Raw genomic sequence first — 20928 nt, 5'->3', positions numbered from 1 at the left:
CGCGAAAACTGTGACAAACTTCAGGTAAAATGAATACTAAGTTAATCCCCAGAAGACGAGATTCAGGAGACCTTGCAAGAGCAGCTTTAGGCCCAGCACAATTAATGGTCACAAGGAACTGGCTTCTCCTCCGGCTTACTCCTACTCCAACATTTTTTGGGACCATCTCTGAAATGAATATGAGTCTTTTGCATGGAATGATCAAACATAAACCCATTTTATGACCCCAATTGTTAAATCTCAGGGTTGCCAGGTGAAAAGGCCTTTCACGCCATCACTGGTGGCAATTTAAACAGTGTGAGGGACATGCCAGGACCGACATCAGAACCAGAATTAGTTTAGGGTCCTTACCTGGATGGGACACCCATAACATGTAAGGACAGGGAAGAGCAATAATCCCTGCATATTTTTATGCCTTTGCAGGATGGCAGTAGCCCTGAATATCAGTACCCATTTAGACACCCACAGGGAATTCTGGGAATTATAGTTCAGTTTAGGAGCTTCTCTAGTGTCAGTTTTGCATCTCACGTCACCTTCTGGGAATGGGACAGCTTTTTACAGGGCTGAGACTGGAAGGGGCGGAGTCTGATCTGAGAGGTGGGGCAGGGTTTGAACTGACAGGTGGGGCGGAGTCTGATCTGGGAGGTGGGGCAGGGTTTGATCTGGGAGGTGGGGTGGGGCCAGTTGCTCTTCTTGGCCATTTTGTCTTGGCTGCAAGAAGAGAATGTTAGCATTTCATCCTGGAGTGGGACTGTTGACCTCACCAGAGCCAGAGAAGGTGGTCCCCAGACAAGCTTTCATGACAGTGTTTTCATGTCTACCAATTCTGTATTTAGTAATTTGTAAAATCTAGCATTTTTCCCAAGATCTTGTCACAGTGCTCTGCTCCTGCACTATATAAAAATAAACTGGATTGAATTGAATTGTCTTGGAGTTAACTAAAAAGAAAAAAAAATGAAAGGTGCCACAGCAGTGCAGCCCTGCTGGGGTCTGTGGGTGCGACTAGAGTAGGGGTCTCCAACCTTTTTTCCCCCCTGAGAGCTACTTTTACAAAATGAAAATGGCCGAGAGCCACTCATTTTTTCTAACGTTTATTCTCATTGCTTATTTCAACCCAAACAAACTAAATACGCTCGTTTTGCCTGAACATTTACAAAATGTTGGTGTCCACAACTCACATTTTGCATTAAAACATCACAAAAAAATATTTAGTTCACCTGCAAGTGCATTTTCTAGCGTATCTCACACTATTGCATTTAAAAACATGAATGCTGTCAAAACAAATTAATGCAATTCCAAATCCACAGATCTGACGTATTCATTCGTCACTTTGTCACATGTCACTGTGTCACTTTATTCACAGGTCCAGTTGCATGTGTGATGTGTTTTTTAGTTAGTCAGGTGAGTCAACAAGAGAGGTGACTGGTGGAGTGGAGCCACTCAGGTTCACTCTTATGGAGTCCTTTAAATGTTCGTCTGTCAGTCTTGTTCTGAACTTTGACTTCATGCCATTCATGTCAGACTCGCAGAGGTGTGGAGACTCAGACAAAGCAGACATTTTCAGAGCTGCTTGGTGAAGATTCTTATAGTTACCTGGCTCTACTAAGCTCCAGAAATGCTGACAATGCTGTTGAGACTTTAACTGCACACTATTTTGAAGGTTTACTAATATATAATATATAAAATCAAATGTCTTTCTGTCTGTCTGTCAGCTTTCACCAGAGAACCACTTAACGGATTTAGATTGGGTATTTTTCTATAATTTGCTTGAACATTCTGGCTGATTTTGCCACTTCTCTCATTTCGCTATGTATCACAGTTTGCTTGCCGTACCGAGAAAAAGGCAGCGGACCGAGGGAAGGGGCCTTCCTCACTCACTTGCCAGCTTCGGTTCGTGGTCCTTAACTCCGCTTGGCTAGCAAACGAGAGAACAATTGAAATCAACTTTGTTTGATATTTAAAATAAAGTGCTACTTAGGTCTTGATGAGTTTGAGTCCGGATATTCTCTTAAGCATATGCCACATTGAAAACACAGATTGCAATTCAGATGGTGGATCGTGACTTTCTGTTAAAAGGATCGTGATACGATTTTTTTGGAAAGATTGCCCAAACCCTAATTTGACTAATCAAGCTTTCAAATTTATGTAGGATTCATTAACCCTTTGGTGAGCTACAGTGGAACCTCAGGTCACGAACGTCTCAGAACACGTACAAATCGGGTTACGACCAAAAAATTCACCAAACTTTTGCAGCTGTTCACGACCACACACACTCGGGTGACGAACAAGCCAGTTTCCCTTCTGGTTCGTATGCGCCGATGATTTCCGCACGTGTTCAGTCTCTCCCTGTACATCGTTCTCGGTCAGACGTGCGTGCATTCGCTGTGAACTCTTTGTGCTCTATTTCGTGTGCTTTTGTATTAATTTTGCAATTAACCATGGCCTCTAAGCAAGTGAAGAGTAGTAGTGGTGGTGAGAAGAAAGGTTCGAAGAAAATTGAAATCGAATTAAAGAAAGAAATTATTGAAAAGTATGAGCGTGGTGTTCGTGTTACTGATCTTGCCGCCGAGTACAATAAGTCAAAATCTACAATTTCGACTATTCCAAAGCAGAAAGAGGCCATTAAAGCAGCTGATGTTGCAAAAGGAGTTACAGTGTTAACCAGGCAGAGGCCTCAAGTGCTGGAAGAGGTGGAAAAACTGATGTAGTGTGGCTGAACGAGAAGCAATTTAAAGGGGATAGCGTAAGCGAGGCGATGTTATGCGAGAAAGCCAGGAAGATTCATGGCGATTTGCTGCAAAACTATCCTTGGTCACCGCCAATGCCTGGAGAGCCCTGGTCCTCAGCACTTCCGCCATACCTGGAAGTGCTGGAGGGAAGACGACCAGGGACACCCAGAGTGCTTCCAGGGGTGCAGCCGGTACTTCTGCCACACTGGGGAGTGCCAGTGGAAGCTAATCGGGAGGCACCTGGAGCATGTCCGGGTGTGTATAAAAGGGGCCACCTCCCTCCATTCAGGGGCTGGAGTCGGGAGTGCAGAGGACGAAGTCTTGGTTGAGAGGAGTGGAGGCGGACCTGAGAAGATGGCATTGGAGAAAGGCCTGGACTTTGGGGGAGTGTGACGGACGACAAGGACCCATGCCGGCCGGGATGTCCCTTTGACACTGGATCTGGGGGAGAAGCCATGGGATGCACACCACGTCCCTCTTGGGCGGTACCGGGGCCACAATCGTGGAACACCGGAGCTCATGCCTATTGCACGGTTTAACAAGTCTGTGTGGGCAGGAACGCAGCCACACCCGGAAGTGCAGCCGGAATTAGGTTATCACCTGAAGGACTTGCGAGTGGGACATAAGAAGGGCCTGCAGCCACTACTTAGGTCGCCAGAATTGGGAGGAGGAGGACAAAGCTGCCATGTGAGGAATAGTGAAGGAAGAAGAGTGTGTTTTTGGGTGTTTTTCTTTTGGTGTATTTTTGGGATGATGTTAGGGCTGAGGGACACAGGGAAGACGTGGCCCCCAGCTGAAGAAAAATAAATCTTTTTGTTTATTTATACCTGTGCCTGGGCAGCTCGGTGGCACAGTGAGTAGTTCGCTTCGCGGGTCCTTCCTGTGTGGAGTTTGCATGTTCTCCCCATGTCTGCATGGGTTTCCTCCCATAGTCCAAAGACGTGCAGGTTAGGTTGGCGATCCTAAATTGTCCCTAGTGTGTGCTTGGTGTGTGGGTGTGTGTGTACGATGAGACCCAACTGACTAAATGCTATGTGTAGAGTAAGATAAGCACTGCACATCATCAAAGCCCACACCATCGCCACCACGAATCACAATGATGGCAGTGTCATTCTCTGGGGAAGCTTCTCTGGAAAGACTAGCTTGCCAGAATCGGAATCAGAATTCACTTGATTGGCCAGGAACACTAATAGGATCGGTGCAACATACTCTATAAGGACAACACAGAACTCAAAAGATAAATACTGTATATACTTGCTTAAGTCCTCCCGCAGATAACTTGGGTCTTGATTTTACCGTACAATTTCCTGTATTTTATAATGTCGGTCGCATAAGTCGAATGTGGTAAAGTCACGCTATTGGTCCAAGAGATGAAGATATGCTAACGCCCACCTGAGACAGTAACCATGGAGCACACGACCTTTTGTTTTTCTATGTATTGTGCCTACGTGACCACACGGTAATACCTGAACTATTTCGAAGTGACGTTTGCACTGTTTTGTATGTTTTGTATCTCACACCCTCATACACATTTATCGTAAGAGCAACCCTTATCTACGATGGAGCGTTTGAACAGAAGAAAATATAAAGCTGGTTTTAAATTAAAAGTCGTTGAAGTGGCGAAAGAAATTGGTAACTGCGCTGCTGCAACAAATTTTGATGCATCTGAGAAACTGGTGTGAGACTGGAGGAGGCAAGAAGATGTAAAAAAAAAAAACTGCATGACGTATTTTTCAACGGGCGTCTGATTTTATGATCGATTTTTCGGATTTCAAGACCCAAATTATACGTGAGTATATACGGTATAAGAAGATAAAATATAAAATGATAAAATACGAGGCAGAACGTGAGGGTTATAGATGAACTGGACTGACATTCCTTGAGGGAGATTGAATTTCCTTAGCTGATTCAAAAAGCACATTCACTGATGGGCTCATACCAGTTCATGATGGTTCGTGTTCAAGAGGCTCCCGCCAGTGACGGGGGTGCATGGAGCCGACCTGAACTGTCACAACTAGGTGATCCCGGGTGAGCCACTGAGCCTTCCTAGTGACTCAGTTTTAAAAATAAATAGAGACAATCACACCTCACCTCCATGCATGCAAAGCAGCTTGGGGTTTTACTTCAGAAAGCTATTCTATATAACATATGCTGTTGGTATTTTTCACGCAATTTGCTGCTGTTCTGCCCATTCTGAAAAAAATAAGACATGCTGTGCTTTGTGTTTTTTATTTTTATTTTGAAAGAGTTGATGCCAAAACTATGCATTTGAGTTTCATGTAAGCATACAATTTTTCCACCTCAGTCCACGGCCATCTCCACGTTTCTTTACATGATTTACAGGAAGCTGTCAATAATAGAATTACACATCCGGAGAGGTTAAAGTGAGCCAAGTGAATCATTCTGCAAATACAATTCACCATGTCAGAATTTCCAAAGGGTGCGCCACTTTTTGCCCAACTCCTGCTGACCAGAATAAATGATTTAATGGCCAAAGAGCACCCAGTGGAATGGGTGGGGGGAAATAGTTAGTTTTTAAGGGGTGTTCTGTTGAATGCCAGGCACAGAATGTGCTCTCTGCCAGTTTTAAATGCCATATTCATCTGTGCTTCTTTTTTTTCTTTTGGTTATGTTTTGGGCTCAGGTAAATTTCTCCTTGGCCATGTGATTTTCAGCTGATCTGTGATTGTTGATATGGGACACATCATTTGATTGCTGTCACCATTTAGAAATCACTTAGGTTAGATAGATAGATAGATAGATAGATAGATAGATAGATAGATAGATAGATAGATAGATAGATAGATAGATAGATAGAGTCACACACGAGGGGGCAGCTAAAGGACCTGATCAGCTACGCAAAACCACAAGACGGGGCACTGGGACAGTGTGTTAACGCTTCTCTCTGTTTAACCAAGAAAGACAAGCAACAAAAAACCACATCACCTTGAATTTGTGTTGAAATTGTCCCAACAACATCCGAGGAGCTTCCTCGTTGTTCCCAAACTCCCCCTGAGGACTTCACGTCCGGTTGCTTACGGATGACATCACCTCTGTCCCAAGATCCTCCATGTCAAACTTCCTTCATTCCTAATTCTGTTCTCCATCACTTAAATTGCTCTGTGTAACTGCCATTCACTGTCAACCGCTCATTGCAAACCTGACCGTTGTATTGAACTATCAAGTTCTAACTGTGGTTTACAGTATACAGGGACGGACTTCCCAACCCTTAAACTGTGTTCCTGTGTTTTCTTCACAATAGATAGATAGATTTTAGTATAGTAGGCAGGGTTTGATAGATAGATAGATAGATAGATAGATAGATAGATAGATATTCATTGTAGTATAGTAGGCAGGATTAGATAGATAGATATTCATTGTAGTATAGTAGGCAGGATTAGATAGATAGATAGATAGATAGATAGATAGATAGATAGATAGATAGATAGATAGATAGATAAAGATATTTATAGAATTTCATATTTTCTGCATATTCACATGAAGTATTTCAGATTCTTATTACTTGTCAGATTGGTAAACCTTTATTTAAAGTGAATGTTGAAGCACATTTCCTGGGCTCGTGGTTACAGTAAATGAAAAATATTGTTAAAAAGGTGAAAATGAACGCCATGAGGCAAATCATCCAAAGCATTAGAAAGCTGTCAAAAATTTGAAAAGCTAATTACGGTCCACACAAATGTAATCCTGACTGTGTCCACTGACCACAAACGAGATGGTTTTGTCACGCCTATTATTATTCCAGATGAAGAAGTCTCAGCAACTTCATGGCAACTAAAACAAAAAAGAAGAAATTTGAATCAGGGTGGCTGCAGGGGGGGTAAACAGAAAATCAGACGTGTTTTACAGAAAAGGGCTTTCTTTACAGCAAGTTCAAATGATGCCGAGCTTATTGTACTGCCTGTATTCTTCTCTCACCTTCACTTGAGAAAGAAGGAGGCCACGTCTACATGAGGAACTCAAGGCGCCGAATTTTAATGCTTCGGTTGTCATAGAGCCCCACACACGCACTTCAACATGAGTGACTAAATGCTCTTGTCCTGACAATCAGAGTGACAGGTTGAGGGCGAGAGGCCAAAGGTCAGCCAATGTTTCAATGTCTCTACTTGTTCTGCTTGACCTTAAATGTCGAAAAGGTCATGTTTGTGCTCCCTGTAAAGTAACCTCGTGATTGTTATTTTTTTGATGGGGCAGTTAGTGGGTGCTGCTATGAGTGGCCATTAGGATTCTAACGGGACGCTTCTTTTGTCAAGAATGTTTAGATTTGTAGCATATGCTCCCATATGGCCACAATGGTTGGAGTGCAGATTTCCAAATGGTGGCAGCTGCAAATAAGTGAAATTGTTTGAAAAATATAGAAAATGAAAGCAAAGGCTGCAATAATCTTCCGAGCTTATATGAGTATCCAACAAGGCTGAAAATTAATTTTCCACACAGGTTAACAGTCTTTCATCATTTTATACCGCACAGCTTTATTCAACTTCACTATATATAACATGAAGGGAACACAATACATTACAGGATTTTTCATAGGGCTTCTTAGCGGTGATTGTAATGGTTTGCCTTACAGAGCGGGTGGTCCTGCACATTCTCCATGTATAGGTACCAGTGTTCCTTCTGGTACTCCAGTTTTCTTCCATTATCCAATATATAAAATAAAATATGTAACTTCAAGCTAACCCCATTTGAGTGTAGGTGTACACGTGAGTGGACCTTTCAATAGATTATTGAAATGACCAACGCTAATTTCTGCCTTGTAGCCGATGTGGCTGAGACAGCCTTTGGCCATATGTGACCCTGGGTCTGAGAATGTTATCTACCTATTATAAAAAAAAATAAAATCTTGGAAGGAGATGACACATGATTGTCTCAGAGACACTTTCACGTCCCGTGAGTCAAGTCATTGTGTCAAGCGAAGTAACCACACCCAGGGCCGGAAGCCCCGCGAGACAAGAGTTTATGCAAAGAGATTTGGCAAAGTCCTGTGTGGTTATATCAGGCACATTTCTTGTAGAGAGAAAGAAATGATATTCACACACGGGCAGTTATACATTGCATTGTCACGATTTAATTCCAAATATGAAATCAAGATTCAATGCGATATTGATGAAAAGGTAAAAGCGGAAAGAGATCGAATATATGGACATAGGTGATATGACAGAAGTGTGCCATGCAAAATGCAGATCACGCGCGGCACGGCAGCAGCAGCAGCAGCAGCAGCAGCAGCAAGCCAGCAGCTGATCGAGCAAAGAGGAGGTATGTGTTTCCCATTGTATCACCGTTTAAGAGGGGGTGTCCTTGGAGTGCGATCAGCCCCCATTTTCACAACACGAGCAGCAGAGACACGAAGTGGCTGGCGCGTAGCTCAGACTTGGGGCTGGGCGAGCAAAATGAGCAGTGGGCGAAGCCCCCTAGTCTACCTTAACATAAAGACAAGTGTATATGTCTGTGTGTGTAAATCTGAGTGTCCGTCAATCTGCTCTCATATGTCATTACCTATGGGATTTGTAAATGTGTAACGGCCGACCCCTTATTCCCAGCCGGCAGCTACACCTCCAAGACCTGTGGCCTGGATAATTTACTGAGAAGCCTTTCCTGTCAAGCCGTACTCCTACACAGATAAACTTTTCCCACAATCGACGGTTTGTAATGCAAAGACACAATAGGCAGAATGTAAAATTAAACAGGAATAAATGTATTAAATGAGACAAGACACGCCACAAGACAAAAGCACACCCAAATATTCCTCCACCCCAACAATCCCAAAGCAACACCGAAAATATATATACAAATCCCCTCCCTTGTCCACGTAACATATAACACACACCACACAAACGACAAATGACTAGCAAACAGAATGATTGTGAACTTGAGTCCGATACGTGAATAAATGTCCTGAATACGGATACTGATTAGCGGCAATTGTAGCGTTTGTATTTCCCGGCGTTTGGAACAACCTCACCGTGATTCCTCGGCGTGTGGCGAATGATGATTCGACCCCGGGGTCTTCAGCAGCAAGCAGGTTGAAAGGCAGTCCGGATGAATGAAAAACAAACTGGGTCCAAGCGCAATGAAAATGAATCGGCAAGCAAGTTGTAGTCGTGAATGCGATATTGGTTCTCCTCTTTCTCTCTCTCTCTCTCGTGTTAGTTCCCCCTTTCGTCTCCTCCTCTTCTCCTTAAATAGTCCGTGACGGCAGTAATTGATTGATTGATACACAGGTGCTTTCCAGATTAGCGGTTGTGAACTCCTCCCATCATCTGTACTCCTTTACGGGGACAACATTAACTGATACACATACACGTAGTCAATGGGACAATGAAACGAGACACACACAGAACTGACATTTAAACACTAACTATGTGGCACCGCTACAAATGCACTGCTAATGTTAGAGATGTGACATCTGTTGGAATGAAAAATGCAATGTATTTTATTACTACATGCATTGCAAAATGCATACCAGTAGATGGTGCACTACAAACATTAACAGAGGGTAACTGCCGGATGGACACAAATCAGCTTATCCACCAATAATAAAAGAACAAGCGTGTGTGTCTGTGCCTGTGTGTCCATCCGACTGCTGGGGTTAGGAGGAAAGATTTTAAAATAAGCAAAACATGTAGATGAAGAGACAAAAATGATAAGAAAAAATACCAAATATGGGTAACCAAATTGGTCTGTTCTGTTGTCCAGTGTTATATGCTGGCAATAGTAGCTTGGTAGTGCCTTTCTCACACCCACTTGCACCACGTGAATGAGGTTGGTAGCTGTAATGCTAATGACTGATAACTTTGAATGTTGGGCAATGGATGAGTGAAAATATCGATAAATCAATGTGCACATCGGGAAACCCTAAACCCGGATTGACCAGACTAGAGGCTAATGCCCCAGCGACCACCACTGCACTTTCTCAGCAAAGCATTTCGACCGGATGAATTGCCAGTTCAACGAGCAACACCGAGATGAACAATGAAAACGAGCTGCTCTGTCCAAAGAGGTGAAGGCCACCATGATGGAATGGGATCAAGTACGGGGTGAGCCAAAGGGAAGTACCACATTTCAAATGTTTATTCTACAAAAATGATACAAGATAAAATACATTTCATTACGACACAAGAAAGGGTATACAAAATAGATTTTGTTTCACTGTGTTTTAAAAATGATGTCTTCAAGATGGTGGCCATCATTAGCAATACACTCTTCGAGACGATTTCCGACTCGTTTGGCCATTTCAAGGGGAACAGAGGTGATTTCGTGCTGAATAGCGTCCTTGACGACTTCAAGGTTTTAAGGTCGCTACAGAATGCAGCTGCTAGAATCCTAACTAGGAAAAGAAAATCCCAGCACATTTCTCCAGTTTTGATGTTACTACACTGGTTACCTGTGTCATTCAGAATTGACTTTAAAATACTGCTTATGGTTTACAAAACCTTAAATAATCTGCTCCATCTCATATAAATTGGAATGTCTGACACCTTATATTTCAAATCGTAACCTCAGATCCTCAAATGAGTGTCTGCTTAGAATTCCAAGAACAAAACTTAAAAGTGGTGAGGCAGGCGGCCTTCTGCTGTTATGCACCTCAAATCTGGAATAGTCTGCCAATAGGAATTTGCCAGGCTAATACAGTGGAGCTCTATAAAAAACTGCTGAAAACACATTACTTTAACATGGCCTTCTCATAACTTCACTGTAATTTAATCCTGATATCTGTATATTCAATTCATTATAATAATTATTCATGATGGCTCTAAAATCCATACTAACCCCTACTCTCTCTTCTGTTTCTTTTCCCGGTTTTCTGTGGTGGTGATCTGCGCCATCACCACCTAATCAAAGCACCGTGATGTTCCTACATTGATGGATTAAAAGGCAGAAGTCTACATGACCATCATCATCAAGCCCTTCCAAGAGAACCCTAAAGGACTGTTTCATTTATGTTAGGTAGAATGCCCAGAGGGGACTGGGTGGTCCCGTGGCCTGGAGCCCCTGCAAATTTTATTTTGTCTCTCCAGGCGTATGGAGTTTTTTTTTGTTTTTTCTGTCCTCCCTGGCCATCGGACCTTACTCTTATTCTATGTTAATCAGTGTTGTCTTATTCTAATTCTTACTTTGTCTTTTATTTCTCTTTTCTTCATCATGTAAAGCACTTTGAGCTACATTATTTGTATGAAAATGTGCTATAGAAATAAATGTTGTTGTTGTTGTGTGTACCTTCAACTTGAGATAGCCCCACAAGAAGAAATCATACAGAGCGTGAAGGCCACCTGACATCACTGCGCAGGGAGATCAGCTTCCCCAAAAACATCTCTTGAAAACTTGCATGGATCTCCACGCCACATCCATTTCTTCCAGTTCTCTAGCATTTCAACGTAACGTTCTGATGTGACGGCAACCGTTGCTCCCCTCTCCTCAAAAATGTAAAGGGCTTACAATGGCAAATTCTGCAATGGCGCACCAAACTGTAACCCGCTCACTGTGCAGGGGTCTCTGATGAAGTTCACAAGGGTTGGTTTCAGCTCAATAGCTTATTTATGCAACCATTCAAATGGAAATGTCACTGAACATGATGATGGCATCGCGATGAACGGTTTGCAGAATGTTCACGCACAACTCTCTATACGGCTCTCCCAGTCTCTCTCAGTGAGTTCCTGCGCTCCCATCATTGTGTATGGATGGAAATTAAGGTCCAAATGCAAAATTGTCCTCAAAGACATGTTGGAAATGCCTAAGGCAGAAGCGCGCTGAACATCTAGGAGACTGCAAAATTGATGCCCTTACAGCTTGGATGTTTTCAGCCGTTCGTACAGTCCAAGAACAGCCTGGAGATTTTTCTTCAATGTTGTACCCGTCTGCCTAAATTTAGCCACCCACTGAAGAATCGTTTTCCTGATTTGGGACGTCACCGTTAGGAGGAGTGCTGAAGTGTGTTGCGTAGTGATGATGGATTCGTTGTTTTTGAACAGCTAAAGCACAGTGTGTACCGGACCAAGGCATGAAAACTACAAGGGATCGCCTCTTAAAGGACGCCCACCGACCCTAACCCACTCGGCTGCCTCTACCTCGCACAATGACCTTGTGAAATGTGCTACTTCATTTTGGCTCACCCTGTACCGTTTATTTATCCCAGAACAAATGGACAATCCATCGATCAAATAAAAAACACGAGCTCTGTGTTGCTTACTTAGCATTTAACCCATTTTCGGTGGGCAGCACAGTTAGTATTTTATTAATCTGATTGAGCCTGCTATCATTAGATGCCATGAGAGGTGTGTGATTGGAAATCCAGAGGGTGTAAAAGAAGAAGAGCCCACCAAATGACGAGAAGGACTTGTAACCAAAGAATAGCTGGAGGACACATGGCGCAATCGTGACACATCCCAAACTGGAAAGAGGGGTCCCCAAGTGTCTGACTTCAGTATGATGCCACTAGGTGGTGCTATCTACATTAAATGGAGTCTGAACTATGGAGGAGGTGAGGGAGTAGCAGAGCAACATTGAATCATTCCTTAAATAAAATATTGATGAGAAAAGGAACAATTCTTTTGTTATCTTGCACTTTGGGAAGATTAAATCTCTTTTTTTATGTCCCAAGAATACTTTTTAAGGCCAAGACACAAACAAAATGCCAGGGACTTTGCTGTGGGACCTGCGAACGCAGTGCCTGAGTAACTTCCTCTGACAGCCAGAGTCAGACGCCCAGCATCTCATTTAAATAATGTCCACCAGTAATGAGGACAGTGCGGGTTTTACATTAAAGTTATTTTTGGAGCTCGAAGCCTGGGACTTGACACCCCAGTGGATAAATTAGCTCAACCCAAGGCTCTCCAGAGGGGACTGCAGACCAGTTCTGTGAAGCACTCAAAAACTTTTGCAAACTCCATCTGCTCCAGTTTTGAACATAAATAGCAGAGAAGGAGAAAAAAAGAACGCGAAGCAGCGGGCCTCAGAAAGTTGTGCTGATAGGAAGCACATGTCCGCCGTGAGTCCGACTGGCAGTTTCAGCAACGTCTGATTTGTTCAGGCATTCTTTGCTTCTGTGTTTGTTTCTTTTCTCTTTCCTTTTCAATTTCATGATGCTCTGTGCTTTGTGGACAACGGGCGTGCAATTCCTATTTGCAAAGTTTAAAATAAACATGAGATTACTTTAGACGTTTGCAGATTGATATCTAGCCACTGATCCTTTAATTAATATTTTAATATTGACCCTTTTTTCATATAGATATCTTAGTCAGAGCTACGGGGAACTGTAAACCAATGTCAGCCCCAGAACTGGCTTAAAAATCTGCGGAGGATCTAAGTCTGCTGATCTGTGCACTTGCACCACATTGCTGCTTGACACACATCGTTTTCTCTAAATCGTATACCTTCTGTGGAAAGACAGGGAGCGCCACTGAGCTCAAAACCTCAGACACAACTGACACACACACACACTCAGAGGTTCAATTATAATAGATTTTACACCACCAAGTACCTCATACTGTATATACAGTATATATAAAATACAGCATGTATGCAGATGGTGAATCCTTCCTCTTGCTACTCCTCTTCCTCACCCAAGTATTGTCCTCTGCCTCCAGACTCTGACTCTCCGAGGCAAGGCAGAGCAGCTCCCTTTAAACTGAATCCTGGGTGTACTTCTGGTGTCCACCCAAAGCCTGGTGGAAGTATTTCCGGATCAGGTAGAAGTTTCTATAATGAGGTGATGGTTCCTCATTACAATTCCCCTGTCGGCACACACTGCACAAAACAGGTCTGCACACCTCCCAGCATGCCTGTGGGCTGAAAAAAATGGAGCAGCAACACAAGAAGGCTGCTGTCTTGTGTATCTGAGAACAATAGGCTAACTAGCCCGACCTTTTCATCTTTCTGGCCTCCCTCATCGAAAAGGAATCAGTTCTCAACCCGGTGGGGACTTCGACCCACCAGCATAGCCCGACGGAAGCATTTCCGGGTCAACAGAAGTCCCACAAAGTAGGGATGACAGACCCATGCAGCACACACTAGCGGCATCCGCAGAAACCACGAAGGCTGACCTAATGGACTACAATTCCCAGTGTGCCTTGTATGTATATACATACATACTTAAAGAACTCATAAAATGATTCAGGCACACTACTAGTCAACAGCAGTGGTTTTACCTTACGGATCCCAGGGTTGTAGCAGTGACAAGTAGGACTTGTCAAGGCAACATGTGTTATGACTGGGAGGCCCAAAAGCACTTCCAAAAATGCCCACTAGAGGGGGAAATCTTGTCACAACCTGGTTAGATACAAAAAAGTCCATGTCGAATCTTTATAAAATAAAAGTGTAATTGCCACTGTAAGTACACGAAGCTCTGTGGAACACACAAGGTACAAAAGGAGTTTCCAGCAAGAGCAATCCAAGGTGAACAAGTCCCAAAACACAATCCAATGGCAAAGACAAAAAAAGAGAGCAAAATGGTCAAAAACATCCAGTAATATCAAAATTGCAAAAGTACAACAAAACACAAGTAAACTCCCCAACACTCCCTGGCGCACTGGAAAGAACCGCCAGGAACTGTGGGAGACCGTCTGGATCTATGGGGTGGAGGACAGTTCTCGACAGTAATTGGCAGGTGGCCCTTAAAGGCAGCTTATACACAAACAAACCAAACAATACCCTAAACTAATAAAATACACAAGTAATATCAAATCTCTAACCCAATTCACAATGTTAACATAAACGGAAGAATCAAAGATGAACAAAGAATACATAAAATAAAGATATGATCTCATTACAAATGCAGGCAAAGTGAATCAGATGTTTTTTTGTGCTGAAGAAAGTGTAGAATTCATTAAAATAATTCATAAAAATTCTTAGGCCTTGAGGGTTTTCTCCTGTGGTTTTCATGTGAACTTCAATTTCGTTTAATTTATTCTTGTATAACATTCTTCACTAAATATAGCCTAAAAGGGCTATAATTTGATAATCATAAAATATTAAACTTTACTATGTTTGCACATGCAAATACACACGTCAAAGGTCAAAAATAACAAAATAGCGATAATACAAAAGGCAAACGATCATAAAGGCTGACATGAGACGGACTGAAAGTGATGGAGAAAGAAACAAAAATGGCAGTTGACGACATATTCAGAAAATAAACCTTTGGGGGGGTCCACATCATCATTTATAGCATGTAGAACTCAGGTGGCACCCCCAACCCACTTCTGAGCATTCTAGGTTTGTGCTTTTTAGTTTATTTAAAAGGACAACAAAGATAACAAGAGAGCGTCTTCGGACCCCTTCATTTTTTTCATATGTTGAAATGGTTTTATTTCATTTTATCTCTCAACAAGTAACATTTAATACCTCAGAATGGCAAAGTGAAAACAGGATTCCAGACATTTTTGCAAATTTATTAAAAATAATAATAATAATAAAACACTGAGGTGGGCTGGCACCCTGCCCAGGGTTTGTTCCTGCCTTGCGACTTGCGAGGGGGCGACTGCCCTGGGGGCTGCGGGTAAAAAGCTGGGAAGCTCAACCCTGTAGGGGCCCGTGGTCACCGCCAGGGGGACCCCAATACCTGGAGGACCCTGGACTTCAGCACTTCCGCCACACCAGGAAGTGCTGGGGGAAAGAGGAACAGGGACACCCGGAGTGCTTCCGGAGAGACAGCAGGCACTTCCGCCACAATGGGGTGTGTCGGTGGGAGATTGCCGGGAACACATCTGGAGCACATCCGGGTGCTTATTTAAAGGGGCCGCTTCCCTTCAGAGTTGGACTTGAGTCGTGTGGAAGAGTGGACAAGGTCTCTGGAGGAGAGAAGGAGGTGATCTGAAGGAAAGAGAGAGAAGGCATTGTGTTGGCCTGGACTGAGGGGTATTGGGGGCTTGTGAGTACTTGTTGTGAAGGATGGAAGACCACAATAAACGTGTGTGGGGTAATACTAACATGTCTGCCTGTCTGTGTCCGGGTCATATTCCACAATATATATATATATATATATATATATTGTGGAAGACTGCCAGCTTCCGAGGCCGGTCCGCACCCCCAGGCCGACAGGAGGAGCTCTCCAGACAGCGGGATGGTGCTCCGAGGTCCAGCAGGGCCTTATGGACTCTGTGGTGTTTATTCACAGCCCTGCTGGATACCTTGGGCGCCACCAGGAGTCGCTGTGGGGGGACTTATCGGCTCTGTTGTGCCTTATGACCGGGAGTACGCCACGGTCACGTGACAGGAAGATATGGCGTGCTCCGGGTTGAAGTAATGGACTTATTGCCCTGACCCGGAAGGAGTAGGGAACTGTGGACTCCTGGGACAGGAACACCTCCGGGTCAGGGGCTATAAAAGGACGCTGCCTCAGTCCAGACACTGAGCTGTGCTGGGTGGGAGAGGAGCAAAGTGTCTGGGCGAGGAGGAGAGGTTATAGCGAGTTTAATAGTGGTGGTTTGTTTAGAGTGTGTTTGTTTGTAGTGTGGAAGGTGCTTGCTGCACTGTGAGAAAAATAAAAAGGTCTTGGACTGTTACCTGGTTGTCAGGAGTCGCACCTGAGGGTTCGAGGGTGCACTACTGCCCCCTACTGCCACACTGGCGTAGTCGGCAGGATTCTCTGGCCGTCTATTGGCAGAGGACCTGCATAACAAAGAAATTTTGTGTGGGCAGACAACCCTCAGGGATTCCCCATCTTTACACGGAGGTGCACAACACCACCGCTGCCAAGGAAGCGCAACACTGCGTGATATCCCGCTCTACAGGGCCATGGGAAAGAAAACGGGAAAAAAGAAGGTTAGTCCCAGCCGCCTGCAGGGCATGACGGACGCCGCGATGTCCTGGACACTCCTGACCGGGAGCGAGGAAGACAGAGCGCTGATACGGGCCAAACAAGCCCGGCCGCGAAGACCCGGACACGGACAACTGCCGAAGCGCATCATACTCCCTAGACGGTCCGGGGGTGCCGCATTCCATTGCGGAGGCGGCTGCAGGTAAACCGCCCGACGTCCCGTCTTTTTTATCCTGTTTTACAGACGTCCGCCGGAGGATTGCAGCGGCGTCTTGGACGACTACCTCGTGCTTCGGCAAAATGGCCGCGCTCCCAAAAGACAAGCCGTGACGTAAGACGGCTAGAGACAGCCGCAGTCGGCGACAACAGACTGGTCACCCGCGGTGGATGTCGGGACGGTGGAGGAAACCCGGAGTCCGCCGACGAGGCGTCGCCCCTAACGGGTCCGAGCCTCCTCGAAGGGAGGGGAAGGCGGGCGCCGCCGAAAGAGAACGCCGACAAAGAGGGACGGGTTGTGGCTGACGAGTCTGCCGCGTAAAGGAGAAGGCAGATCGCAGCCGGCTTGTAGTGGCCAGCCGTCCCTCTGAAGACTCCAACTCCCAGGAGCCTGTGCGCGACCCAGCGGAACACGTGCCGGGAGGCGACGTGCTCATTGGTTCCCGGCCGGAAGGTAAGCTCAACGCGGAAGCGAAAATGCAGCCGGCCGTAATAACTAACTGTTTAGACTTACAGGGTCTCGAGAAATACCTCGAGCCCCTGCACCGTTTCTTGCAGGGTGTCGAAGAGCTGAAGGAACGTGTGGAGGAACTAGGAGCGACGGCAGCAGCACCTGTAAAGGCGCTGAAGGATTTTGTGCAGCGGCTGCGCCGGGAAGCTCGGAGATGGTCGATGCGGGAGTACAGGTGAGTCCCTCCCGTGTCGTAGAGAATAAGGGGACACAGTGCGATCGGGCACCGCGGAGAATGAGTAGCGCGTGTCAAAGCACTGTGTACCCGACAAGAGACTGGGGCACGATGACTGAATGGTCGGGGACTGGAGCAAACAGCCCGGGGCATGCGCGTGGCGTGGCTTTCCGGGCAGTACGGCTCACCAGGACCCGACCGGTCTTAAGTGCGGGGTAGCGCCGGTGGTAGGAGTTCCGGGGGATGCGCCGCTCGTGCCGGTGCAGCTGAATAGTGCTGCGCATCGGTGCGGGACGGTGCAAATGACGCCGACTCCCAGTAAACGGAAGGTAGCGGGTGTGCAGACAGCACAGAGGCTCTCCTCTTCCCATGAAGGGCCTCAGGCTGAGCGCAAGCCCACATTGCGGAGATCCCCAAAAGGAATGGTGGGTCTCCCAACAGGATAGAAAGAAGGCTTGAGGGCCGCCAGGCGGCCATGATGACTTCCCTGGCAGGTGAAGGGGCGGAGATGACGCTGACGGAGTTCCCGAGATGTTTTTGGTCCCGCAGAGGGGAACAGCCAGGAGGACTCCGTCGGTGCTATAATTGCCGGCGACCGGGCCACGAGGCGCCATTGTCCCCGGAGAGACAGGAAGTACACCGTCCCTCCAAGGTTCGCTCGACGACAGGGACAACGCGTTCAAGGCCCGGATGACGCGTCCTCCTGGAGGAGGACGTCCCTTTCGGGGCCGGACGCTCCGCCCCAGAAGTCGTCACTAAGGGGGGGGAACTGTGGAAGACTGCCAGCTTCCGAGGCCGGTCCGCACCCCCAGGCCGACAGGAGGAGCTCTCCAGACAGCGGGATGGTGCTCCGAGGTCCAGCAGGGCCTTATGGACTCTGTGGTGTTTATTCACAGCCCTGCTGGATACCTTGGGCGCCACCAGGAGTCGCTGTGGGGGGACTTATCGGCTCTGTTGTGCCTTATGACCCGGGAGTACGTCACGGTCACGTGACAGGAAGATATGGCGTGCTCCCGGGTTGAAGTAATGGACTTATTGCCCTGACCCGGAAGGAGTAGGGAACTGTGGACTCCTGGGACAGGAACACCTCCGGGTCAGGGGCTATAAAAGGACGCTGCCTCAGTCCAGACACTGAGCTGTGCTGGGTGGGAGAGGAGCAAAGTGTCTGGGCGAGGAGGAGAGGTTATAGCGAGTTTAATAGTGGTGGTTTGTTTAGAGTGTGTTTGTTTGTAGTGTGGAAGGTGCTTGCTGCACTGTGAGAAAAATAAAAAGGTCTTGGACTGTTACCTGGTGTCAGGAGTCGTACCTGAGGGTTCGAGGGTGCACTACTGCCCCCTACTGCCACAATATATATATATATATATATATATATATATATATATATATATATATATATATATATATATATATATATATATATATACATACATATATATAAATATATATATATATAAATATATACATATATATATACATATATATATAAATATATACATACATATATATACATATATATATAAATATATACATACATACACACAAACACACTACGCTGGTAGGACTGGGGGAGGGAATGTATCCAGAGCATTACCTCCCCCAGAGAGCTAGGTGGCAGCCCCCTTGGGTTGGAGTGGTGACTTGGACTCCCGCACGGCTCCATGGGAGTTGCAGCGTGATGCAGCCCTGCTGGATTTCGTGGGTGCTATCAGGGGGTGCCGCAGCTGAAGCTGAGCCCATATGGGCAGCTCTTCCGCTACACCTGGAAGTGCTGAAAGAAGTGGAACAATGACCACCCTGAGCACTTCTGGGTGCCTTATAAAAGGAACCAGCAGCCACTACTCTAGGAGCCAGAGTCGGGTGGGAGAAGAAAAAGCTTGCCAGGACCAGGAGGAGTGAAGGAAAGATGAAGAGAAGAAGAAGAGTCTTGTGTTGTGCTGGACTGTTTTGTACTTGTGGGAAACGTGTGTCTTGAACTTGTGTCCCATGCCTGTCTGTGTCAAGTTTGGGCGGCGGTGCATAGGAGGCAGTCATAGGGCTTAACTGAGGGTAAGATGTCAGCTCGACGGTTGATAAAGAGCACAAACGTTCGCCCTTCTGTCCAAACCATGCCCTCCTACTGACCGCACTTCCGACAACCCCTGCATGGGCCCACCTCCCTCTAACTGCACAGCAACTATAAAAGCCCCCACTTTTCCGCAGTCATTTTGGACTCAGTCTTTTGTGATTACTCGCTTCATTACTAGTTGTTTCCTATCAATACACAGGGTGGATCCCCAAACCTTACATACATATACCCACACAGACACACACACATATATATATATATATATATATATATATATATATATATATATATATATATATATATATATATATATATAGACTTGCACATGTAAACAAGGAGTTTTAAGAAACTACTACATTTTTCTACCTTAACCGGGTTACTTACCTTATGCCAGTTTTGTGTGTGCATGTAAATGTACTCAATGTGCATCACATTAAAAAACAAGCCATGAAGTTGAAAGAATTGCCCGCAGAGTTTAGATATATGACTGTGTCGAGGCACGGATCTGGGGAAATTTCTGCAACATCAACGGTTCACCAAGAGCACTGTGGCCTCCATAATTCTTTAATGGAAGAACTTTTAAACAACTACAGCTAATCTTAGAGCTGGTCACCGTGCAAAATGGATTAATCGATGGGGAAGAGCCTTGGTAAAAGAGGTGACCAAGAACCCGATGGTCACTCTGTCTGAACACCAGAGAACCTGTGTGCCTAAAAGGTGAAACCTGCAGAAGGGACAGCCAATCACTGCCAACACTCCATAACAGAGTTGGGAGACTGAAGCATCTTGCCAGTAAAAAAAAAACCCATGGAAGCCAACTTGGAGTTTGCAGAAAGGCTAAATGACTACCAGAATGGGAGAAACGAGAACTTCTGGTCTGATGAAACCAAGATTGAACTGTTTGACCTCAGGTCTATGCGTCATGTCTGGAGGAAAATCCTGTTTCCACAGTATTGGGTGTTGTTTAATGAGGAAAAATGTGAACGTAAAGGATTTCAGCATAAGTCTGCAACATAACAAAATGTAAAAGAGCGAAAGAGGGTCTTAATACTCTGTATATGCCATACATTTTGATTAATTGCTCTTTATACTGTGTGTTGAACTAGAAATGTACATTTTGCTAAAAACAAATTAATAGATAACAAAGAAGTGAATATAGAACCATGTGTTTCAAATGTTCTCAGTAGAGTGCAGTACTTCTTATTTTCTCACTGCTCCCAAAATAAAATACTCACATTGGTGTCTTTACCCGACAAAACACATTCGTCCCTCCTTTGCTGAGAAACCGGCCAGTGGATCTGAAAAGAAAAAAAAAAGAAATAAAGAAGAATGAAACAAAACATTTTTTCTCACTAAAACCAGAATGCCAGGGGCATGAATCAGCGACATGTAAACACAAGTGACCTTTGGACCTTAAACCAAATGACCTCTCCTGGCAAAGTGAGAAAATCCTGGCATCAG

At 45.2% G+C, this 20928-nt stretch overlaps 1 protein-coding gene across 2 annotated transcripts in view; it reads right to left on the bottom strand.

Annotated features, from left to right (window-relative positions):
- LOC120541585 (semaphorin-3F-like) overlaps window positions 1–20928 on the bottom strand; it is a 329969-nt gene that overhangs the window by 107753 nt on the left and 201288 nt on the right. For both annotated transcript variants that reach the window (XM_039773350.1, XM_039773351.1), the window contains exon 4: window positions 20703–20765. In XM_039773350.1, coding sequence (XP_039629284.1) covers window positions 20703–20765 — 63 coding nt within the window. The remainder of the gene's footprint in view (window positions 1–20702; window positions 20766–20928) is intronic.

This window comes from Polypterus senegalus, chromosome 12 (assembly GCF_016835505.1).
Source record: "Polypterus senegalus isolate Bchr_013 chromosome 12, ASM1683550v1, whole genome shotgun sequence".
Classification (NCBI taxonomy): domain Eukaryota; kingdom Metazoa; phylum Chordata; class Cladistia; order Polypteriformes; family Polypteridae; genus Polypterus; species Polypterus senegalus.
The sequence above is the reverse complement of the archived record's forward strand: the minus strand, read 5'-3'. Positions and strand labels throughout refer to the sequence as shown.